This window comes from Talaromyces proteolyticus (genome assembly GCF_021365285.1).
Source record: "Talaromyces proteolyticus strain PMI_201 chromosome Unknown BGW36scaffold_8, whole genome shotgun sequence".
Classification (NCBI taxonomy): Eukaryota; Fungi; Ascomycota; class Eurotiomycetes; order Eurotiales; family Trichocomaceae; genus Talaromyces; species Talaromyces proteolyticus.
This window is the reverse complement of record NW_025764284.1, coordinates 1,882,742-1,906,386: the sequence shown is the minus strand read 5'-3', so window position 1 is coordinate 1,906,386 and position 23,645 is coordinate 1,882,742. Positions and strand designations below refer to the sequence as shown.

Here is a 23,645-nt window from a genome sequence, read left to right as displayed (position 1 = left end):
GCGAACAGATGAGAGCTGTGACGCCGCCTCATCAATCGTCGAACCAACAACGGCGCAGAGATGGAGATCCTGAGTGTCGCAGCCCAACAGGCGGCGACAACGGCCCACAATTTCCGCTTAGGGTTCCCACATATTCCTATGGTTCAAGGACGTACGTTTTCTGAATAGGACAAGTACGTCGCAGTCGAAACGGAGAAACTCAGAAAAACGACGGTCCTGTGGATCCACAAGCGGAACCGCTAAGTATGGCTGAGCAGTCCCCCTCCTCGCACATCGACGGCGCATTATCATGCATAATAAAATACCTCTCTTACCAAGTGTCTGTCTTTCGGTAGCTGGAGCTAGGCTGGCGCAAGTGAGAAACGGCGGTAATGGATACCATCGAAACATAATACCATCAATACCGCGGTCGAAACAGCACGAAGCATCAAAAAGCGAGTGGATACAGCACCCGCGCCTTTGAGTTTCGACAACGAATCGAGGGGTTATTTCATGTAATCCATGCATATTAGCAGGGCTAGTTGCGGGATTCACCAAATGAGTGTTGATTATTATTATCTCTGGTGGAATCAATCACTCAATAACAATGAATCGAGCAAGTAAAGTAGCGGGTCCTGATAGTGGTTGAGTTCATATTACGCGGACAAAGCAGGATATTCGATCAATCACGGTGGATGCATGGTTGTTGTTTTGTCTCCTTTTGACCCTTTTTTTTCGGCACTCTGGTTTGCGATGCCGTGGAGGGGTATGCCGAAGAAGCCGATAACGTCACAGGTGGAGGGACAAACAGGCCTGTGTTTTATGCTATACAGAACTAGGAGTTGTTAGTTCTGGTGCTGCGTCACCGAGATGCAAACGTCACTTTCACCAGGCAGGCAATAATGTCGCATCGATTCGACCCGTTATTATCCTGGCGAGAATTTCCTTCCCGTGCTCGACATGTTACCATTCAAAATACGATGGCGCTAGCTGAAACGCTGGGTTGGCGACATGTGCAAGTTCTGGTCCAGCGATTCGACAGCATGCGGGCCTTCATTATTCGCAAACAGACAGAGCGCATACCCATGGCCATGGGTTCTGCGACTCTGGACTCTGGAGAGGCCAATCGGACCAATTGGGCTTAGTTCGGGATTACCACCAGCGGCATAGCGCGATACCAAAATGGTCAGCCTACACCGGATCTGACCAGACATACTTGCAACTCACCTGGACGGCCAATCGGCAGCGTCGTGGGAGCCGTGGAGGGCTGAACAGTGAAGAGCCAAGGCTGAGCAGGAGGAGCAAAGCTGACGCCATGCCTGCTCTCTTGGAATTGCTACGAGACTGCGGAGTACTATGCTAACTAAGTTAGTTGTACTGGTAGTAACTGCAGTAGTAAGCAGAAGCAGAACAGGGAAGGCGCGCACCCCGCGCTAGCCCGATGACGGCCTAGCGCTCGGGCAGCCTCGGGACGGTGTGACGTCATTCCTGTGGCCCGGACGCCCGGCCGTTTCCGTCTATTCGCGCCTAAGGCAGGAACACCGGCCCAATCATCTTGCAGCCTGCCACATACTGCTACCTACTTAGTAATTACCCTACCAGGCAGCATGCCACGACAATGCAGTGATAGCACAGTAACTAACTTACCTCCTAACTAGGTCTCCTCCCCAGACTGGCCTGCATCGTGGAATCGCTCCACTTCCCCGGTCTGCCAAATACAACTGGGCCCCCACGACGAGGGACGGGCACACTGATACATCCACTCTTACTACATGAAGTACTCACTTATCAGTGTTTCATGTAATGCCCGGAGTATAGAAATCCGAGCAGAACAAAGCACGGCCACTTAATACGCCTTCATTATGGTTACTATTAATAATGCAACGCTTGGTCTTGCTGCACATTGATGCTATTGGCCCGTCCCCCAATACGCATTGCTGGCGAATATATCATTGCTTCGGCTCTTTGAAGGATTCCAATGTATCGTTACAATATCCCCCCCCCCCTTGTCATTAGCGGAGGCACGAGGACGAGAGGGGAAAAGGTCTGAGCTGGCCGACAAATATCCATATTTTATGGACATCCACATGTCAACTGGGACGGGGCCAGGTCCACCCCCGCATTGATCAATACTAGTATGCATAACATCAGTGTCAAATGTATTATGCAAGTACTCATGTATTAGGGTTAGATAAACCAATATCACATGTGTCGGGGTCATGGTGTGCAGCATTGGGTGTCAAATGATGTAATGCATAGATGAATTAGGGTTTTGTCCCTTATAAAAATATACCATAATGTCGGTTCGATAAACCCCTCTATAGAAGCCGTCTCTATTATTTCACTATCATCTAGTAGATAACCTTTGCTTCAATCCAATCCTCTCTGTTCTATCCCGCACTGACCAGGCGCCACGAGCTTGCAGTGCTGCGCTGCAACAGGGGCCGAATGTAGATCACTTCAAGCCCGATGACTCAATTTAAATTACACACACCATAATCCTCTAAAGCAACCAGACATAATGTAAACTATATTCTGTTGTGGCTTGCAGGTGGCTTGCGGATGAAACTAGAATGGAATGCCGTACCATGGATTACGATGAGAGATTTTTTTCGATATTTTCTTCTGGAAACAGCAGTTGTCGATGCTTTGAACAGGCATCAGTACAGAGAAAATGTGTCGATTCAAGATTGATTTCTATCAAGATAGTTGATCTCCCTCCCTCTCGCGCTGCCACTGGTATATGTGCTAAGAAGAGTGACCAAGTTACATCAGCCCTATGGGTAACAGCCTACATATCAGCCGCTGACGTATTTCACAGCGGTTCGGCGCGCTGAGCCCTGACACTACTTCAAGCCTTCAGCCCATACGGGTAATGACGATAGTGTAAATGTTTCATGGAGATGAAAATTAAATTAGAGAAAGTCATTATACCTCGTTCTAGTGCGAATCGAGTAAGCTATGGTACAGACGTGGATCCCAACATGGTATATAATACAGAAGCACAACTGGCTCAACCAGGAGACAACGGTTGTGACGAAAACGCTAAATCGACCATCTAGGGTATACAAGCATAAAATGAAATATCTGTACAGACACTATGAAATATTGTAGTGAATGTTCTTCGTACGGTCCAATGTAGAACGATGCTAGTCCACGCTAAGATAGAGATCTTCGCCTCTTCTTGTTGGCGTGATGTTATGTTTCTGAGAGGGTTTGATTTCCTCAGTTCGAGGGGTTTTGGGTGTATTTGATCTAGCCACAGATACCGTGCCAGACAAGCTGTCGTTCCTAACAACTTTCCACCTTGGGCGTCCTCGGTTTTGATTCACGGATGTGCCTTGGTCGTTCTGCACCCCAATTCGAAATGCGTTCTCCATCCGCTCCGCCATTTTCTCGCCGCGTCTTTTTGCTAGCAGTTTTCCCGGGCTGCTTGATCGGGACCTGGATGAGGTATCCAGAAAAAGAGGTATATTGAAAAGACCCAAGGTAGATGGGCTGCGCGAACATGCATCAGTGGAATCTTGTTCATCCTGCTTTGTTGTGCTTGTTTGGCTGCTATATAGTTTGGCCACTCGAGGCGAAGGCACAACAACAGCAACAGGAGCTACAGATGCCGAGCGGAGAGCTGTGGGGTATTTCACGGGCGAGCGTTTAACCCTTTGAATGTCCTCGTTGGTGTTTGTTTCTTGGACTGGAGTAAGTTGTGCGGGCATCGCAGGTGAGTGGCCTGCCTCGTTATAATCAGCCTCGGGAGCATCAGGGCTTGTGGCTGGGGTCTCAGACGTCCCCATTGTACGGTTCATCGGGCGATGGCCATTGCCAAGGCGGGAGAAATTTCTCTGTAGGCGTGTGCTCCCAGTGCTGAAATGTCCAGGAGAAGGACCTGGGCCCAGTGAATATCGTGTGACAGCACGCCCTACAGCGACACTGCCATCACTCTTTGGAGGGGGAGTGGGTGGTAATCCAACGTCATCTGGGGTTTCCCATTTATAGATTTGACTGCCCAAGTGTAATGAGTTTTGATCTCGATTTCTATTCTTGGGACGCATCCTTGCTCGAGGATTACTTGGAAGCCCTACGGGGCGTCGCGCAAGTTGTCCATTCTGTCTGTCCTCCAAACCCGCCCGGGAAGGCATTCGGGATCGATCAAGAAGAGGACCAAAAATACTCTTCGGTCGGTCTTCATCCTCTTCAATGATAGTTGCCTCGCTCGATGGGCGTGGAATGGGTGGCTGTCGGACGCGGATAAGCTTAAGAGGTTCTGGGAAAAGTCCGTATGTTGCCTTTTTCTCAGGAAGGAGCAGGGAAAACGTATGCTGCGAAGTCTGGCTTTCCGGGGAATCACTGTGGTTCGTTTCCGGAGTAAAGACATGGGCAGTTATTTCCTTGTCCTGCATATGAGTAACTACCTGCAACGGCCCATTCCCGATCACCGGCTGCAAGGGAAACTGGTGGAAATTTGGACCAATATTCACAGCTCCTCCAGGGGTTGGTGCTGGATTTATTGGGTTTGACGAGACACCGGTATTAAATTCCGGAGGTTCACTCATGTAGCCTCCTATTTCAAAATTCTCCTTGGACTCCATCTTTCGACGCCTGAGCTTCCTTCCACATAAAAGGACTGCAACTGAGATCAAGAAAATGGTTGAAATACCAGATGCTACCGATATTCCGATGACGGCAGGTGAGCTGAGCTTAGCCGAGGACTGAACAGCAGGAGAATAGGCTGGCGTCGAAGAACTTGCGATGGACGTCGTGAGACTGGGTATGGTTGAGGCTGCGAATGTAGTTATGGTTGGAATGACATGGGTGCTACTGACCTGCGTACTAAGGGTTGTTGTCGGTGACAATGACTCGGTAGCTGAGGGCCGGGCGGTCGGAACGGTGGTTGACAATGGCTCTGAAGTGGCAGACGAGCTTGGTATTTGTGTCGCTGAAATGAACCTTGTTGCTGTGATCGTAGCGTGCGTTTCGGGCAACGCTCCATACACATCGTTGCAAATTCCATACGCCGCACCGGCTGTATTCGATGCTATATCCCCAGCGCAAGATCCAATTGTACAGGCAAACGCCGCCTCTCCCAATGTAAGCCCACTCGTGCTATTTGTTTGACACAGGCAGGTAAGCGACGTTCCATCGCAACAAGAGCCCGAGTCGAATTCGCTCTGAATGAAATGCTCGACGCAGGGCAATGCACAAGTCGGGATGACTTGGGTAAGCCATTGTCCTTTGTCGGATGAGTCGCAACTGGCGCTTGAGGCCTGGGCCAGCCCGATAGTGATTGAAGCAATGAGGAGTACACTGCTTCGCCATTCTCCAAGGGCTAGAAGCATACTGTGGGTAACCTGGGAAGAAGAGGTCAGTAGGAGCAATTCGATGCACGCAGCTTAAGGTAAACATACCTGCCTCGTGCGGAATAGAAGGATAGATGGCTATCCCAAACAATCTGATGGTCTACAGTCAGACATAGTAGTATGACTGACAGTGGTGGTAGTAGAAGTTGAAGTATGACTGGTAAGGCTTGGAGGGCTGTTCGAGCGTAGTCAGCGAAGACACCACGCTTGAAAGTAGATTCTCTCCAGCATCGTGAGGCCAGATTGAAAACAGCTTTGGGTAAATCATATTATATAAAATCACAGATCAAGATGAAACAAGAATCGACGCCTTCGAAAGCCCGTCCATGCTGCGATTGGGTATAGCCGAGCCCCTACGCGCCAGGAGTCGGTAGACTGGAGCGCTCTTGACGTGTACGCGCCATCTTGAAACGACAAGACATTGTTCACAGCCACGCAAGACTGCAGAACGGTTTTCTTCAGCGCGGCATATGTGGTTGGTTGCGGAAGCACTGGGCCGGTTTGGATACGCGCCGCGTGGGCGGCTACCTTCTGCCGGATCGACCATGCAGCACAGCGATTGGCCAGTTCCAGCCATGACGTGAAGTCATGTGACCTCTCGGTGGCGCTGCGGCGCTGCCTCTCGATCGTTGCTGGTCTCTGTTCTTTTCTTCTGGCTGGCGCTTCTTCAAGTTTTGTCTCCGAGACAGGCTGTCTTTGCCTGCGATCGCATCAGTATTGCAGTAATGGCCAATCGTCAGCCTCCTGATAGTACCTGATCGCCGCCCTCCACAAATAGTGATCGGCGGCATGATGTAACTAGCAGATAGCACCCGGCGAACTACGCCCCGAACTTCTTGTAATAATGCAGAGTAATTGTCTACAGGGAAAAATCAATTCTTGGGGGTTGGAAATAGTGGATTATCAATGGGTGAAGTTTCTAGACTAGGTGACTTAAGGTACAAAGGTTGGCCGTCTGGAGACCCCAAGAGAACCCAGAGCACAGCCCACACAGTCCATCACTGCCCGACGCACACACATACACAAAAGGAAAAGGCGACAATGAGCCGAGAGCGCGACACAACGCGAAACAAAACTGGTATCATTCGAAGGCAAAGAGCAGGAAACCGCAATCAGAGCAACATCGCCAAGACGATTAAACTGGAGCTAGCCAAAGAAGGTTAGGCGGGCGAGGTCGACGACCAAAGAGAAGCGCTGCGTGGAGACCGCAATTACAGTCCAGGGAGAACTCGGTAGCAGTAACGCAGAGTCGTCGGCAGGCCCGGATCCCCTCTCCGCCGGGCGTTCGCAGAAAGCCGCTGGTTCGTGATGTAATTAAGCGCTGCTTTCCGGGGATGGCGCGATATTGTCTAGTATTTTAGGATAATGTACCTAGATCACAATTAGCAAGCAGCCGCAGTCATTGACAAGGGGCGAGTAGCATACAGAGCGTGGATGATACCAGGGATGTAACCCAGGATGGTCAAACAGATGTTGATTAGCAAGTCGGCGCCGCATCCGCGCTCCAGGAAGACACCTAGAGGAGGGAGGACGATGGCGAAGATGATCTTGCAGATGTCACTGATGGGAGAGATCACGGTTAGCACGCATTGGATAGCCCAAAGTTGATTTCATTGCGAGGTCGCGTCTCGCTCGAAACTCGAAGCGTTGTGACGGCGCGAGAGCACTTACGAGGCGGTGAAAGGCATGTTGGCGAGTGGAATTGAAGGAGCTGGGGCTCGCAACGATGACTGTTCTATAGATGATCGGAGGAATGGATGCGCAGAAAAGAATGCGATTGACGGAGGTACAGATAGTGGTTGGTGACTGGAGAGAGAGGAACAGCAGAAATTGGGCCTGGCAGCGGCGGACGCTTAAGTAGCACCTCCCAGCCTCAGGCCTCCAAGGCAGGACGGGCCTCGACGTCATCCACATAGCCGTAGCAGTAACGCCACACTGAGGCGCGAGCTGTGCCCGAGCTGTCTGATTGGCCGTTGCCCGCCGTTGCCAAGATTGGCCATCCTATGCGGTCATGATTATGTACAGTACTCCAAGGTCAATGGGTTGGGTGCTATGATTATCTACTACTGTTTACATATGAATACATCATGGAATGCTTCGTAAATAATCACGTTGCACACAGCCGGGGGAGTAGGTACGCACTACTTACAGCAGTGCTGAGTGAATCCCCTGATGAAGCTCCCCCAATTCCACGCCGCCTCATATTTGAGTCACCTCAGCTGCGCAGTGAAGGAAAATAATGGAAGTAATGCTGCTGCCTCAACTCTATTTTTAAGCATGTTTGTCGGACACAAGTTGTGCCAACAGAAGCAACCCTGATCCTGACGAATAGTAACAATCTAGAAATACCCATGCTAGCCAATCACATGGACGCTCTCAGGATCCGTAATTATTATTAATGTTGCATTTGCGCAAACTTAGTTAACTAAGTTACTTGCATCGCTGATTAATGCTAGTCCCACACAGGGCCGCCTTGCCAAGCATTGGCTTCAATTCATCATGATCAACAGATAATCTCATGTTCCCATCCGTTGCTCGATCCGCGCCCATGCTCTCATGCTGAATATTTCCTTTTGCGTCGCACGCTCGTCTGCGAGAGGTGCCTCGATATGCGTCATACGGAGACCGGTCCTCCCCTACAATAGGCCAACAGCGCCGTCTTTGCTGCGAAGAATCAGCTCTGACGATTCCGCTCCCTCCAGGAACAATGCAGCGACCAGGAATCTGCGAGCAATAACATGGGCCTGTCACAAGCCGGAGCACTTGGTAACTTTTTTTGTCCCGTCATGATATGGTGATACACGTTGCTGATCTAATGATTGTACCAAGACAGTTGACCATGTCACATCTTTCTACCCGGAGCTCCAGCCGATGACGAGAACGCACTCGACTGTGCCTGTCCTTTTCGCTTCCCCCGAATTTGCCTCGTGGACAGATCCATCTAGCTCGCTCCTTGCAGAATGGGTGAATCCGTTGCTTAAGAGTATCCATCACCGTGAATTGCCGAGTGTCGTCTACACTGTCGTGGCTGTGGTAGACAAGATATCGACTTTGCAAAGCAACCGTCCTAGAGTGCCATTGGGTGCCGCGGGACTATCGCTTCTGCTAGTCGATAGCTCTGCGATAGCTGTTTCAGCGTCACAACCAGCCCATGTCAGAAGTAGCAGTCCTGCCGAACCTGCTTTCTTTTTTTCGACGCCGCGTACTTCCGATTCCGCCGAGAACGAAGATGACAACCAATATGCCCGCGAAGTGGGACTACGGCTCACCAATACAATATTTGTGAACGGAAAAGATAGAACGTTACTAGGGCTTCGATGGATCTATGATGCAGCATCTAAGGGCTATGTCCTAGATAATTGGAAGGATCTATCAATCTGCGACATCAGATATCCCGCTAGTGAAGCGCGCAGCTCTATCACCGTTCCCCTCCGTCCAGTTACCCAGCGTCGAAGCGTTGTGTCTAGTATGGGTAACATTTTGCGGCAGCTATCTAGCAAGTCGTCCCCAATTCCCGCCTCCTCAGAGCTAGAGAAGGAGCTTCCCAGATATGTCAGCGAGCTTGGCATACCACATCAGAGAGTAGCAGTCTGGGCTCTTGTCGAACCGTTGAATGCACTTCTCTCGGAGAAATATGGTAGAAATGACTTGAACCAGTCAATTCTGAATGGAAACAGAATCCATCGTGTCGTGAGCGGCGGTGGGGGATGGGGCAAGAAGCAAGGCCTGCTATCTCTAGACCCAGAAGTTAGTTTTTGGGATCAGTTTACATCTTCACAGCAGAATCCAGTTTCATTGGACCAGACATTCGTCACACAGTCTCCTCATAGCGTCGAGCCCGACGACAATCTTGATATATCAGAACTACTCGGCCAGGGACTGGAAGAAGATATTGCCTCACTGTCTCACGTCGCTCCTGTCGGAGATAACATTCAATTTTTCGTTGCTACTGAGCCAGAAGTGGTTGAAAATAACACGGAACTGCCAGAAGACAGGAATAACAGTCCTCTTTCGTGTTCATTCGCCGTGGGTGCATCCGTCGGAACAGAGCTGACGATTCCATCATCCTCATCTCAAGACACGTCCTCCGATGACATGGTTGTTATACCCAACCACTTCGGGGGTCTTTCTGAGACGGCAATCAGCTATTCAACGAAATCATCGGGCTTGTCCCCGAACGGTAGAGTATGTCGAACAAAACTGTCCGTTCCTGGATCTCGGGTTGAAATCTTCTGCTACGAATGATCTTGACGATGATAAATACGATTGTACAATATAGATGTATCAGCTATAATAAAAATTTCTCCAAGATAGTGCATGCTGTCCATTGGTTATCTTGACTCCTACGTTTGTTGAGAGTATCCATTGCTATCGTTGAACAATGCCATCTAACTCATATATCTGGCTATTATCCTTCTCGCTCACTAATTTGATGCCTGGCGCGGGTATCGGTGCTGGGACTGGTGCTGATGCTGGTGCTAGTATCTTCTTCGATGTTGTGTTTCTTCGTCTGAAGAAAAAAAGCAAGGCCGGAACTGCTAGAGCAATCACCCCAATTGTGACGCCCACACCGATGCCCGTTTTTGCCCCAGTTGATAAACTATCTGAAGCTGGAATTGATGATGCTGGCAGTGCTTGCGTAGAGGTTAGCGACGTTGATGTCACTGATGAAGTCGTCGTTCCCACATCACCCATAGCCGATTGTGTAAATGCTGGTGAGAGTGGGCTCGTCGCTGCCGAAGTTGTCTTATTATATACATAAAACGGGGGGCTCCAGCTCATAAACCCAAACAGTGGAATCCCATCTGTGCCGCGTTTGGTGGAGGCGTTGAAGATTCCGAATTGATATTGTGGGTCGGTCGTATTGAATGTCGATGGAATAGTCCAATTGTATTGGTCAAGCGTACAGTTTGATTGAAAGTCAACTGTTCGATAGATCATACTCGCTGTGCTAAATAATGCTCCCTCTTTCGTTATTCTTAATTAGCATCGTTCGTAGATGACAGCAGTAGAGCTCACCTAGAATATCCCCAACTATCGAGCCCCCTATTCGAGATAGAGAGAGGTTTAGAGGTGTGGATTCAACATCAAAGGCACCCCATTGGAGTAGTATTGTGTCACCTGGAGCGAATGTATTGTTTGTTGTGTTCGTGAAGCCATAGAACTCCCCCCCGACACAGTTCTCGTATGTGCTCATTCTTTTGGGCTTCGGAAGTGGCTTCTTTGTTTTCAGATTTTCTCTAGTTGAGAATATTTCCGTAAACTTAGTCGTCTTGCAGAATTGAGGTGGGTGGGATGCAACTTTCGGCGATCAGCCATTGACTACTTGCATAATCAACCCCCAAAAGATCGAACGATCAGCGGTGCCAGAAAAGCAGGCGCTAGTGATGGACGCATTTGTTGAAAGCTAAAGACCCAACCGACAGCCTTATAGCAGAGAGCTATTACAGCCCCTAGTAATGTAGGAACTACTATCAGCTTTCACAGCCTCTCAGATTCGGTATTCGACAATTTGGGTCAGCACTAACGATTTTGAAGCCCATAGTCCTACCCTAAATTGAAGAATTCGTATTCTGTAAAGCTTAGATTGGACTCATATAACTGAAACGTGCCATGACATGGAGCCAGAAAAGTCCCCGACAAATCAGACCCCAAATTTAGTGCGCTTCAGCCTTTGCCAATTTGCCTACATAGCCTGCTGCATGGGTTTCAACCTTGAAAGTGCCTTTGATTTATATTGAGGTTATTAATATCTAAGTTGATAGTTTAAACGTTGTTGATGTAGGCCGTAAGTTCTTTAAATCAGCCTCTAAAGAAATCAACTTAATTACCCAAAGCCAGATAGGTGAGCAACCAGTGACGAGCCAAACAAGCGGTGTCATATTGATAGAGGGCTTTTTCTTTCGCGTTTATTTCGTTTTATATTTATTTTATAATTTTCAGACACTTTCTGCTTAGAATGGGAGTCTCTAAAACGAGAATTATTGGACAAGTAGGCAAACGACTGGTCGATCGTCGGTTAGACAAGCTGACAATTCATGTTGTACCTGTACTTTGATAAATATATACTGAGAAGTGGTACCAAAGGTGCCGTGAGAGTGATAGGCTTATTAGTGCTCCCCAAGGTGGACTCTAACGTTGAATTAACCAGCCAAGTATAATCCCTGCACTGTTTTTAAGCGAATGAAGTCTAAGCTGTTACTATTACCCAATACTCAAAAACTTAAAAATTCACTACATCAGTCGAATACCTCACCAAATCACTGGAGCTAAGTAAGGACAAGACGCGGTATGTGCTCATCAACCCAGGCCAAAAAGCACATAGCTTGACTCTACGGCGTTCGGTCGTGCAAGCTATACACATAGGCTCGAAATATCCATTTTTTGGATAACAATTGATATCAAAGCAAATAAATTTCCAAGTAGGCTGTATCCACGAATTGATTTCAATTGGGCATTTTCATTAAAATTTCTTCAAAAAAAGGCAGAGCAGTCTTACAGGTTGACAATGACAGAAACATTAACAAACCATCGAAGAACAGGAAGCATAAAATTGTAGGGATTGAATGTATTTGATGCTAGGTGGAGCAAAACACGTGCCAATGCGCATCACGTGACGCGGATAAGCTCCTCTGGCTGACCTTGCACGAACCTCGCTCCAAGCATCCCTCCTGCTAGTTCACTCTCTGCCTTCACTACAACATCGTTACGTCGTCGCAGTCGAGCTGTCGTGTCTCTCTCTGATCCTCCAGCTGAAACTTCCGCATCGCCTGCGACTAATCTTATATACCTACATCCACGATGTCTACTGATCTCTGGTAAGGTGTCCTTCACGCCAATTACCCGCTGGCTCTTGCTCTCAACAAGGCTGTCTCAACATCTTATTCACCGTGCAAATGCTGACTTTAAAATTATTTTAGCCCCGTCTATGCAGTAAGTTGCAAGAGTCCTCCCCGAAATGCCCTAGGACTGCCGGCTACCTGGTTCGCCGGCTTGCGTTGCTTGATCGATGAACACCGCATCTTCCGTCTTGATCTGCTGAACGAGTAGCTGATTGCTTTTTAGCCGTTTTTCGGTGCCCTTGGTTGCACATCAGCCATTGTATTCACATGCTTTGGTGCCGCCTATGGGACCGCCAAGGCTGGCGTAGGCGTGTGCAGCATGGCCGTTCTGCGACCTGACCTAATTGTCAAGAGTACGTCAAATATATGATAGGAGAAGAATCAACCCTAATAAACTAATGTGATAGACATTGTCCCCATTGTCATGGCTGGTATTATTGGTATTTACGGTCTCGTCGTGTCTGTCCTTATCGCAAACGATCTGAAACAAAAACTTCCTCTCTACACTGGATTCATTCAACTTGGTGCTGGTCTCGCTGTCGGCCTTGCCGGTATGGCAGCTGGGTATATTGAGACTATTTCCGAAATCATAAGATGATATGCTAACGTTTTGGTTAGTTTTGCTATTGGTATTGTTGGTGATGCTGGTGTCCGTGGATCTGCCCAACAACCAAGACTATACGTAGGAATGATTCTTATTCTCATTTTCGCTGAAGTCCTGGGTGAGTTTATTCATTTTTATTGTCTCTTCAGGACATGTATTGATAATAAACAAATGAATAGGTCTTTACGGTCTGATCGTTGCCTTGCTCATGAACTCGAACTCTAGTGGTTCATGCTAAACCGCATGACCATGTATCAGCATGAAGGGAGAACACGATTGGGAGATATGTTCAACAACTCTCATATTTCATTCCAGTCGACTTCGAGACACGTATCGTCAAGCTATCAATCGGAGTTCTACCTTTTGGGCCTTGTGCACTAAAACCATAATGGACATGCATGTTCGACATTTTTGTTTTCACGAGTTCCATATTACGAGAGCAGTGGCGGAAGTGGATAGTCATGTAGAGTAAACCATGTTTCTTTCTTTTCCTGAGTCTCCTGTCTGGTATGGGACAACACGGAAAGGCGAAAATTGATCTGACTCTTGGAGACGTTGGTGCGGAAGGAAGAGGGTTAGATTGATTTGAAATTACATACATATTTAAATCTCAGATGCTCGTGAGGTTTGAACATGTTCTTGTATTATTTTCATTATTTCATCTTTTTTGGCATTCGCTTTTTTGTTATTAGCACCATTGATTTCTTAAGTATCTACCTGTGGATATACAAGTTTTCAAAATGGATTTTAATATGTACTAGTACATATGTAACAGACTACGATTATGGTACATTCAATTTGTCAATTCAGTTAATATGGACGTAAGTCATGCGATCTATTCAATGTTCTACCAATAACTCAGCTAAGACTGGTAGGCTAGGTATCAGTTAACAACAGCACCAAAGACCCCAGAAAAGTCCCAATGAATGGGAAATGTGATCGAAAGGTATGCATATGCGTTGATATATCAGGGAGACACAAGACAAATTAGACGGATATAATGAGAGAGAGAGAGAGAGATGACAATCAACGCCCCAATGAGAATGTATATGCTATTCAATGAAAACCATAAAAGAACATAGAAAAATGGCAACTACAAGTAATGTTCAAGCTTTATCTAGCTTGCGACGCAGTGTCCGTGTTTTCCTTAGCAGTTTCTTGAATTTGTGTTTCTTCATCTTCAATTTCCGCTGTCGTCGTACTGAGATAGCTTGCATTTTGTTGTTGTATACGCGTTCAATGTAGGAATTCCGGACGAGATTGTTGGTGTTGGGGTCTTCGAAGTCGGCATTTATAGAGCCAGGAGCTTCCATATCCTCGGAAACGAGAGGCGAGACATGGGCTTCGTATGTCTTGTGGCCATCTGGGTGGACGGATTCGCGAATAGTGAGGACGGTAGAGTAAGTGCGGAGAGAAGAGTCCTCTGCTTCTTGTTCTGCGGAATTAGCCACCAGACCCTCTTCCTCATTGAACGGCTCTGGAGCCGCGGGTGGGTTGAAGGGGGCAAGACGCTTTGCAAATTCTCCAATAGAGTTGTGAAGGTCTTCTTCCGAGACACCATCTAGATGAATGACATCCATGTCTCCATTCCCAATAGAAGACGAAGCTTGTGTCGTAAAGTTTCCGCCACGTGTAGCATTCTCCATTGAGCGAACCGCTGATGATAATGTATCCAATACATCTCCTCTTCCTCTTCGTGACATCGACTTAGACTCGAAGATGGCGTTAAAAGCCTCCTCGTTGGTTGGCGGAGGAATAGTAGTGGTGACAGAAATAGGACGGTGGAGTGAGAAGAACGATGCAAGGTGCATATCTAAGGATCCCCCGCTTAGTACTGAGGTTGTATAAGAGAGAACACCTTTTTCCCTCGCAGCTGTGATGATGTGAAAACATACCTTGTGGTAATAAATGGTGTGTTGACGGGACGCTGGGCACGTTCAAGAAGGGCGAAGGATGATTGTTCCTGCCATTGCTGGTGCTGTTGTCTTTTCCTTTCCTTTTTGTAGCTTTTCGCTGCTCGCCCTCTCGTTCTGCGGGCCCTACATTTTTGCCCGATGGAGCCTGGGACGATGGAGTATCAAACGGTCGCGAGCCATCGTTTGGAGGTGCCGGAGGTTTAGAAGACGAGTAACGCCGTTGATGTGCCCGTCTTTGCGATGTCGCGCTCAGCAGAAGACCGTTTGCCGAAGAAGCGGAGGGAAGAATGAGGCTGGGAAACGGGGTGGGCGTGCGGACTGCACGCCGAAGGGAGGATAATAACATCGCAAGCCCAGATTGCGCTCTTTTCTCGTGTGAAAAGAGACGAGAAGAGCGATAGATGATGGTCGGATTGCGATATGAGGGGAGCGGTTGTCACCCACGTCGGCGGAAGACGGACAAGAGGCGAAGTTCGCTGGTCAGGTGCGGTGCGTTACGTAAGCGCCAAGAATAGATACCGACTTGAGAGTCATTATATTGTTATTAATTGTTAGTATGATTATGTGTATAATTATATGATTGCACGATTGTACGATTGTACAATTGTTATTGCTATTGTCAAACTTGATTATTTCAATTTCGGGTTGTATCTGGCTGAAATAGCTTGGAAAGAATATCAAGAGTCCGTCCATTAATGAAACAATAGGCCGTGAGATCACCAGAAAGATATCATCACAGACGTTCAGGGTAGTAAAGAAAGCAGAGTATGATGTAGTTAGGTATACAATGCAAAAAATTACACGAGGAAGGGAGCGTTTCCACCTCCACAGAGTAGGGGGAAAAAAGGAAAGAGAACCCGGCGGGTTTCATGATGCACCACCTAAAGCGTGTCGTCGTGACAAGGTATCTTGGGAACCGTAAGAAAGAAGAGAAAAGCTAAATGCAAAACCCAATGGCCGCTGGAGAAGAAGTAGATTATGGGATCGCGGAAGAGGCGAGCGCTTAATGAAGAGGATCGAAGGAGATGGGATGTTAATGTGAAATGTGGCCATGGGTGGTTCATTGTCATAAGATCAAAGTGTGGAGATTCTTTTGAATGATCATATCTTGCACTGAGTCCATGGTGGCTTTCAAAAGTGTCGTGTCTGTGGCATTAGTTTGGTGGATATAAATCTCACGCTCTGGCATGCGATTAATGCTGCGGAATCGATCGGAAAAGTATTTGGCCGCAGCGTCGAAGTCTGTCGACGAGCCACTGTAGTCCGGGAAGTGTTTGTCGACCGGAGAGAGGGCGAGTTTGTTTTTGAAAAGATCCATTTTATTGAGGAAGAGAATGATGGGCTTTCTCTTGAACCACTCGCCATTTGCCAAAGATTCAAAGAGCATCATGGCTTCGTGCATTTGGTTCTGAAAAAGGGAGGTCAGACTGAGAAGAATGCAAACATAGATTATAAGCTTACAGCATTCTGGTCCTCAAGAAGACTCTGGTCATAGCCAGACAGTGCAACCATAAATAGCAAACACTGGACGCCTTCGAAGCAATGGATCCATTTCTTGCGTTCTGATCGCTGGCCCCCGACGTCCATCATGCGGAAGTTCAACTGGCCTAATTCAAAGAGGGTCTCGGTGATACCGGTGGTTCGTAGACGAGAATGTAGCATGTCTTGGTTGTCTGGTAACCAACCGGGTGTGAAAAGGCGGTCCAGGGAATTGAAAAAGCTAAGAAGTGTTAGATATCAGCCCTAGAACGAGGATTAAGGCTTCGTACTAATGCAGATTGTCATGGAGAGCGAATTCGTGCCCACGAGAGACTGCTTGCTGGACGCCCGCATCACTCCACAACTGCTTCATAGCATCGCGAATATTGGTGTCGGAAAATGCTTCGTCCGTGTCGACGTCCGATTCAGTTTTGAAAAGCAACTGACCGAGGGGCTGTCTCGATTGTTAGCGGTTGTAATGTGTACTCTGCAACGTGTGACGAGTAGTGCCGACCTTGTTATCTTCTTTTTCGAAATCAATCTTTTGGTTTTGCATTATGTCCATCAGAACCTTGAATGCGACAATAAGATTGGAATATATGACAGCGCGATTTTGTCGTCGTTCATCTTCCGGGAATCCGCCGGAATGGATGATGCGCATCTGCTTGATAATAGTAGACTTGCCAGATTCTCCCGCACCTGCACGTTTGTTAATGGCCTGTTAGCTGGAGGGATAGGGCGGTGTATTGGGCGTACCGAGTAAGAGGATCTTCACGGTGCGGTCGAGGGTTTTCTTATCAGTACGGATCTGCTTTTCGATGTTTGCGTTGACCCTGGAAGCTTCCTTGTCTTCTGGGTCAACCTTTGAGCTCATGCACCCCATGATGGCGATTGGTATTGGACGCTACCTCTGTCACGATCTACCGTCAGCATTGTCTTTGATCTGCACCGGGTAGGCTTCCTTGCAACGTGCGCCGAAAGTGGTTTTGAGGGGGAACAATATCTTGATTTCCGCTCTCTAAATAGCGGTACGCCGCAAAACGACAGGCTCGGCACGGGATGAGGCTTGTGGAACGACAAGGCGATAGATATGCTGTATCGAGGAAAAGAAGCTTGCAGACACTCACAACAACGACCAATAGAACCGCCAATAGCTGGGACCAATCAAATTCCAGAAACGGGAGGTTTTGTCTCGTATGATGATGTTTTCAACAGATCTACTCCCTGTCGCTGTGCCCTCAATCGCGGGTGTTTGTGTCCACTTGTTCACTTGCCGTCAAGTGGTGAAATGTCGAGCAAGCGCGGACAGATCACTACCGGGGGGAGGGGGCCAAAAGCGAATTGCGGCTTTCGGATAACCCCAGCCAGAGGGACGATGCTCTTATGATTATTATTATTATTTGCGATGGATTGAAACAATCTTCACAACCGGGCGATCTTTTGCAAACGGAGCGTTCGGATAGGGCGTTCTACTGTTCTGTTGAGCGCTGGAGAACTGGAAATCGGGCGATCAGTAAGTTGTATTCGGACAAGACAACCATTTGCGACAGAGGCAGCGTTAATTGGGGGATTAGTAATGACAGCAGAGTGCAATGATAATGGTGAGGATACAGCAAGTAGGAAAGAGGAGAGAGGAAGTCGAAAATCGATTGTCACTGACCAGCTGCTTGGAATCTTCGATGGCAGGTCGCAGCCAAGCTGATTGGGTTCAGCAGAGCCCCGTTGTACGGTTGGGGCCAAGGTCAAGTATCAATTGATCGATCTGCTTGATGGGCGCGATGCTATGATAGGATGGAAGGGAGGGATGAAGAACGATAGAAGATTCGGGTGGAGAATCCGGACCGCACCTTGTTTTCGTCCTTTTTTGGCGGGTTTTTCCCTCTTATTCTTTGCGCAGGGAAGCTAATTGCCGTGCTCCCTTGCTGTGTCGCATAGACGACGATGATAGGAGCAGATATCGCAGGTAGTGGTGGCATTTCCGGTGGGAGTGGAGCGGCGCGGGCGAGTAGCTGCGGTGCTTGGGTGGCGGCCTGCGGCTTGAGGCATGCACGGGCTGCTGACTCCGCTGCTAGCCTCTGGTAATAAGTTACTATGCTCCGTAGTGACACTCTAGAGCTCTACTAGTCGAGCCTACACTCCACCACGCGGCCACCCACGAGGCTGTCACCAACTGTGGAAACAAACCGATTCACTCTGATTTGGTCATGGCTGTGAGAACCAGTACTCCAATATTAATTCTTATTATTGTTAGTATTATTGTTGTTATTATTTCGCTTCGGAATCGGCTATCTCCTGATTAGACGCCTCCGGGCTACGCGGCTACTACTCATAGTACGTACGGACAGCGAGGATTAACCAACGGCTAATCATGTGCATTGTGCAGTCGTAGTAACTCCTGGGGAAGCCGGAAAGGATCACTCGGTCACTAAAAAGCGAAGAGCCAGGGCTCTGTCGCGAAGCATAGCCTGCTATTTGTGCCTGGGCCGCTACCCGGCCTTGCGCTGGATATAATTACCACCCGGCGTGTTCTTGCGAATACGATAATGATATACTAGTAGCTAGTATGTAGTTCCTTGAAACCGTCCCGATTCCCCGGAGCTCGGTCCGCCCCAATCCTTGTCTACATTCGCAGAATGAAAAGTAGTGGTTGACCATACTGTACGTTATTTACTGGTATAGTAACTATCGCGGCTTGCCTTTCTTCTTGCCTGCAAGTCACAAGGATTGTGCCGCTTGCAGGTCCTCAGTCCTGACCATCTGGCGTCTGCTCAGCGCCCACTACTAGTTGGCTGAGAGTTGCCTACTGAGGAGCCTCGACAGGACCTAAAATCAGATCCGCAGGGGGGGGTTATCCCCTGAAGATCGACCGGCAAGACTGCTAAATGCGAATTAGTGAACAGTGCCACACACAGCGCGGTTGCTGCGCCGTCTAGGGGACCGGGTCCTGTCGGACGCCCATCGATCGTTGGATTTATTCCAATTACGCTGTATTTCACAATGGGAGGTGGTTTCAGGACAGCTTCGTGCGGTCTGTAAATGCCGACAGTATAGTTATATTATTATTACATTATTAATATGCATTCTTATTAATATAGCTGTGCGAGGAGGTCTGGCGCCACCATTGGCAATAAGAGAGATAACATAAGACGATCCTCGTGATCAGCTCAATTTCTGCAGGGGGCCAAAAGCCGAGAATGATTCGCAACCCCGCTGAGTCAACGCAATCATACGCTGAGGATGAGATAAGCTCTTGATTAAATACTCATGGTGGTACTACACCGCACGGAGTGAGCATCCTCTACGCTTTGCTTACTATTCGTCGGAGCACCGATTGACCTGTTTATGGGATGTCAATTGGTGATCTAGTACTCCGGAGTAATCAGCCGAGCAAGGACGCATTAGTTAAGTTAGTTTGACTTGAAGGCTGAGTCAACATTTAAAACTGGACAGACGCCACGTGCGTCGGCTTAATCGGAGGTCAAATCAAATGCTCGACTGGTTATGCACTGGAGTCTGGTGTTCCGGATAATGCGCAATTATTAGACAATAATGATGGAAGAACTATCGACATTAATGCGTGCAATGTGACTTAGCTTGGCATATAATTTATGGGTGTATGGATTTATGTCTACAGGTGTAGTATCCTACGTCTCGGTTCTGCAGCCTGGCGTATCCAGGAAGACCTCGGCGAGTATACCGACTGAATGTGAGACCACATGTTGTAGCCGTGGAAAAGAAGCATGGTGGTCTGTTGGGCTGTTGCGACACTTTCGTAATTTTCTTGCTTTCAAAGTTCATCCTAGGCCACATCCTGGTTTGGGGTAGCCCCTATGGAGTAGTTCATAGTTATTAATTTATTGCTGAGGATGATTTCTTTCAGATGGATCCTAGGCGAGAGCCTAGCTTGTAACAAAAGGGAAAGAAAAAACAATCAAATTGCAGATTGTGGAACCTTGAACGCCAGTGAACCGTGGAACAGCATGTCTCAGTCAGGGGGGAAATGAGCTGTAGATTCGACTAACGTTTCACGCTTTTTTTGACAGCAGTTGACGGGTGGGCCTCTCTTCTCGGAGTCTGCTACTGGTCAGGCATTTAATAAGATCATTCTTAAAGAGCTCTTATTATTATTATTTCTAATTACAGTCAACCCCCTTTATAAGCGACCACCTTTGTAAGCAACTCCTCCTTGTAAGCAACTGGTCACCAGTGTCCGAATTAATTTCTCATATAAATTCCCTTAACCCCTCTTTATAAGATTGTTTCTTAATTTTTTACGTCTCCCATACAAAGCTCCTTATAAAAAGGGAATATAAAAAGAATTATTACCTAACCACCCCTTATTAATCCGTTTAAAATGGAGTCCGCCTCTCTTTGAAAGTCTTAAAAAGCTATTTCTAATATCTAAAAAGCAGCTTTTAAGTTAAAGCTCAGTCAAATCCTCACTTTACGTGTGATTCGCTTACTCAATGGTTTGAATCGACATAATTAATAAATTATAAAATTCTTAATCACCCAAATCCTCTCACCTACTTATAACACGCTTAAAACATCTTTATCGACTGCACAAGGTAAGCAGTTAAAACACCGCCAGGCCCTATTATTAGATAAATAGAGGTTAAGGTGGTTTATATGGCCTAAAGGTGAAGTTGACGACCCATAGAGTGTATCTGTAGTAATTAACGTTGATTTTCTATATAAAATCTATATAAATTGAGTGTATCTCCTTACAAGCAACTCGACCCGCTCCATACTTTGGTTGCTTATAAAGGGGATTGACTGTAATAAACTGGTTATTATTATGGACATTCTGGATCGACCTGCTGCAAAATTTCACGGTAACCAACAACAACAACACCAACAACAACAACAATAATAATTCTGAACTCCTAGGCCGAGGCCCCCTTGTCGCGAAACCGGAACGGAAGGCTTCTCGACTTCTCGACAGGACTGCGATAGAAAGCAATCTAAAATAGAAATGGATGCTGTGGGCCGTTCTGTGTAATGATTAAAGTGATCTAGATTTATAAGGAATGCCGCTTCTTGTGTTGTAGCTCGTACTTTGTAGCACATGGTAGCACTGACCGAGTCAAACTTGGCAGCACTTTGGATCTATAGAGAGTAATGTGATTCTACTATGCAAGTCTTCTACAGTCTCTGGGACAAAATTGTACAGCGTCTTATTTGTAGCACAACGGCCTAATTAATGTGTTAGAATGTCACTCTTGTACAGTAGTATGTCTCTTAGGAAAAACGTGAAAACATATAGAAGTTGTCTTTACAGTCGGTTAGGTAGAAGCTCTGCATCGAGTCATTATTTCTAATCCTCAATATAAGTCATGAAAGTGGGCAGTCTGAGGCAGGATAGTGAATCAGGTGACCATACGTGCCCTGAAAGGTCATACCGTGAACGACCATGAACCCTCAATCTTCACATCGGCTGTCGTACTAGGCCAGTGTTATTATTGTTACTGTTGTGGAACCATTGCATACAGTTTTCAATTACCTATTTCTTGATATAGCGTCGACTAGGGTTCTATCTAGCCTCTGCGAGACGGTAACATCTGGTGACGCGGTATAGGAACGAGGGGGTATAGGAGCCTATTGTATGCCCACCTGAGAAATTCGACTGTGGAAAGGTAATATGTAAATTGATTCTCATATAGTGTGTAAAGTGAAGCTATCTAAGCGAACCAAAATGCGTGCAAACGCTCGGTGCGAGGCGAGGTGCCTGAGACATCCAACATCAACCAACAAGTGAAGCAATTGTTTATTTTAAACTGCATACCGCCCACCAAAGCCGCGCGCGTATATATCTGTGCGCTTATATGCATTGGGTTTATAAAGCGAGCGTTAGAAATTAGAATACACGTACGGGGACAGGGACCTCCGTATATAAGTTAATCCTGCCAACAAGCATCTCCAGCGTCCCAATCGGGAAACAGGTTCCTCATAGTCGGTGGGGATCCCGTATCACTAAGCAGCCAAATTGTATTACTCACTCAGTCTCACTGCCCCAACACGAATCAAAAGAGCCCCTTCAGCCAATGGCTTTCAGCTGTTCTAAAATCCGAGCGGCTGATGAGCTAGGCTGGAAGCAACACTGAGCCTTCACTAAAGCTCGCAGTCTAGCGAATCACACGCTTGTGCGGTCGGCTGGTGATGCTCTTCACCAACCAGCCTCATCTAGAGACTGACCGCCCAGCGATCTGCGAAGAGTTTGCGCAGTCCTGAATAACCAACCTTCTCGAGTCATCGCTCCACCTAGTTTTGGGCGTACCATGAGTAATCTGGTAGTGCATGACGCTTCGACTCGATACTAATCGTCGTGGATTTAATTTTAATTGCCGATATGTATGACATTATGCCCGATTTTGGTTGCCCAAAGAGACGCAGAAAGATCTAGCACTCCATCATTATTGTCGCTCGCCAGCAAGAGATGGAACCGACTCCGTTTCCACCCATGTATGAATTCAGTTCGAATTCTTCGAGCCGTGGCACTCCCATTGTACGTATGAAACATACCCCACTCTTCATCTACACTAATTCGCAATAGAACGATATATTTTTGTACACAAACAATGCGTTACCCTTCAACCTCTCGCCATTCGAAATTGAGCCCTTAAGTCAACATCCTTTTCCGCTGGAAGGCATGCTTAAGCAAACATCAAACATCGAACCCCCGACTGAGTTGAAAGGCAATTCTCAAGCTACTGAACTAGTTGGAAAGTTTAAAAATGTTAGATAACAAGGAGGAAGGCATCATTCTTCCATATGGAATCATGGAAGCGGAACTCTGTTGAGCTGACTGTTTTCCTTTTCATCATTCGCAGAGACGCCGCGCGCAAAACCGAGCATCTCAGCGTGCATTTCGAGAACGCAAGGAAAAATATATCAAAAGCCTGGAATCGCAATTAAGCGGCCTTCAGGAAGAGCATACGAAACTGCTGGACTCGCATCAGCAGCAAACACAGGTTCTTGATCAGATGAAGGGCCGGGTAGAGGAGCTCACAGCCGAGATTGAGAATCTTCGATTGTCTGTGCCTATAAAGGGTTCTAATTGCTTTGCTGTATTTGATCTGGTGCCTTTCGTGGAGATGTACTCAGGAGAAGTTGGGCGAGGGAATGACACGAACCGGCCTGTATCCACGGGGGCAGGACCTGGCTAATGACTTTATGTGACTCACCGCCTAGTATATCGCTTTGATGTCCACTATTTATGATTAAATGTTGATATCTGTATAGATGACCGACTTGGATAAATGTATTTGATGCATCGTGACACCTTTTAACGAGATGTTCAAGATGAATTATTCCTGTAACGCATCATCTCAATCAACTTGAAAGGGCTACAATCTGAACATATAACATTTGAAAATATGAGCTTATAATTCACCCACTGAGAAAAATAATCCTTGTCACTCGGCACTTCGGCTCGGCTCAACTGCATGGCGGCTCCAGTCAGTCTTGC

The 23,645-nt window shown here is 47.3% G+C and overlaps 9 protein-coding genes across 9 annotated transcripts; 3 read left to right on the top strand and 6 right to left on the bottom strand.

The window, feature by feature from the left end:
* Positions 1-965: 965 nt before the first annotated feature.
* Positions 966-1,296, bottom strand: BGW36DRAFT_361254 (uncharacterized protein; the record flags this gene model as incomplete). Its single annotated transcript, XM_046214261.1, has 2 exons — positions 966-1,181; positions 1,207-1,296. 2 exons carry the CDS (start codon positions 1,294-1,296, stop codon positions 966-968), a joined length of 306 nt encoding a protein of 101 aa, XP_046070705.1.
* Positions 1,297-2,871: 1,575 nt separating this feature from the next.
* Positions 2,872-5,497, bottom strand: BGW36DRAFT_204430 (uncharacterized protein). The gene is made up of 2 exons (XM_046209882.1): positions 5,385-5,497; positions 2,872-5,327 (listed from the first exon to the last, which is right to left on the bottom strand). The coding sequence occupies exon 2, from the start codon at positions 5,313-5,315 to the stop codon at positions 3,129-3,131; it is 2,187 nt and encodes a 728-aa protein (XP_046070704.1). The 5' UTR covers positions 5,316-5,327; positions 5,385-5,497; the 3' UTR covers positions 2,872-3,128.
* A 1,188-nt stretch (positions 5,498-6,685) lies between these two features.
* On the bottom strand, positions 6,686-7,024 carry BGW36DRAFT_398765 (putative stress response RCI peptide; the record flags this gene model as incomplete). Its single annotated transcript, XM_046218443.1, has 3 exons — positions 6,686-6,707; positions 6,762-6,896; positions 7,008-7,024. 3 exons carry the CDS (start codon positions 7,022-7,024, stop codon positions 6,686-6,688), a joined length of 174 nt encoding a protein of 57 aa, XP_046070703.1.
* Positions 7,025-8,207: 1,183 nt separating this feature from the next.
* On the top strand, positions 8,208-9,581 carry BGW36DRAFT_298767 (uncharacterized protein; the record flags this gene model as incomplete). Its single annotated transcript, XM_046211465.1, has 1 exon — positions 8,208-9,581. One exon carries the CDS (start codon positions 8,208-8,210, stop codon positions 9,579-9,581), a length of 1,374 nt encoding a protein of 457 aa, XP_046070702.1.
* A 61-nt stretch (positions 9,582-9,642) lies between these two features.
* On the bottom strand, positions 9,643-10,408 carry BGW36DRAFT_204425 (uncharacterized protein). The gene is made up of 2 exons (XM_046209881.1): positions 10,356-10,408; positions 9,643-10,303 (listed from the first exon to the last, which is right to left on the bottom strand). Exon 2 carries the CDS (start codon positions 10,275-10,277, stop codon positions 9,705-9,707), a length of 573 nt encoding a protein of 190 aa, XP_046070701.1. The 5' UTR covers positions 10,278-10,303; positions 10,356-10,408; the 3' UTR covers positions 9,643-9,704.
* Positions 10,409-12,137: 1,729 nt separating this feature from the next.
* BGW36DRAFT_361250 (V-ATPase proteolipid subunit C-like domain-containing protein) lies at positions 12,138-13,020 on the top strand (the record flags this gene model as incomplete). Its single annotated transcript, XM_046214260.1, has 6 exons — positions 12,138-12,154; positions 12,257-12,269; positions 12,402-12,531; positions 12,586-12,742; positions 12,797-12,900; positions 12,962-13,020. 6 exons carry the CDS (start codon positions 12,138-12,140, stop codon positions 13,018-13,020), a joined length of 480 nt encoding a protein of 159 aa, XP_046070700.1.
* An 868-nt stretch (positions 13,021-13,888) lies between these two features.
* Positions 13,889-15,044, bottom strand: BGW36DRAFT_299157 (uncharacterized protein; the record flags this gene model as incomplete). The annotated part of the gene is made up of 2 exons (XM_046211503.1): positions 13,889-14,595; positions 14,678-15,044. 2 exons carry the CDS (start codon positions 15,042-15,044, stop codon positions 13,889-13,891), a joined length of 1,074 nt encoding a protein of 357 aa, XP_046070699.1.
* Positions 15,045-15,764: 720 nt separating this feature from the next.
* BGW36DRAFT_429432 (G protein complex alpha subunit GanA) lies at positions 15,765-17,060 on the bottom strand (the record flags this gene model as incomplete). Its single annotated transcript, XM_046220689.1, has 5 exons — positions 15,765-16,106; positions 16,160-16,418; positions 16,468-16,631; positions 16,692-16,876; positions 16,934-17,060. The coding sequence occupies 5 exons, from the start codon at positions 17,058-17,060 to the stop codon at positions 15,765-15,767; spliced, it is 1,077 nt and encodes a 358-aa protein (XP_046070698.1).
* A 5,067-nt stretch (positions 17,061-22,127) lies between these two features.
* Positions 22,128-23,521, top strand: BGW36DRAFT_382903 (uncharacterized protein). The gene is made up of 3 exons (XM_046216603.1): positions 22,128-22,682; positions 22,731-22,913; positions 23,008-23,521. Exons 1-3 carry the CDS (start codon positions 22,614-22,616, stop codon positions 23,341-23,343), a joined length of 588 nt encoding a protein of 195 aa, XP_046070697.1. The 5' UTR covers positions 22,128-22,613; the 3' UTR covers positions 23,344-23,521.
* The last annotated feature ends 124 nt before the right edge of the window (positions 23,522-23,645 follow it).

Excerpts from the sequence above, each read along its gene's own strand:
- BGW36DRAFT_204430 (XM_046209882.1), bottom strand. The coding sequence starts at position 5,315 with ATGCTTCTAGCCCTTGGAGAATGGCGAAGCAGTGTACTCCTCATTGCT.
- BGW36DRAFT_382903 (XM_046216603.1), top strand. The coding sequence starts at position 22,614 with ATGGAACCGACTCCGTTTCCACCCATGTATGAATTCAGTTCGAATTCT. Across the intron at positions 22,683-22,730 it reads CGAGCCGTGGCACTCCCATT|AACGATATATTTTTGTACAC; the intron begins GTACGTATGAAA and ends AATTCGCAATAG. Across the intron at positions 22,914-23,007 it reads TAGTTGGAAAGTTTAAAAAT|AGACGCCGCGCGCAAAACCG; the intron begins GTTAGATAACAA and ends CATCATTCGCAG.
- BGW36DRAFT_204425 (XM_046209881.1), bottom strand. The coding sequence starts at position 10,277 with ATGATCTATCGAACAGTTGACTTTCAATCAAACTGTACGCTTGACCAA.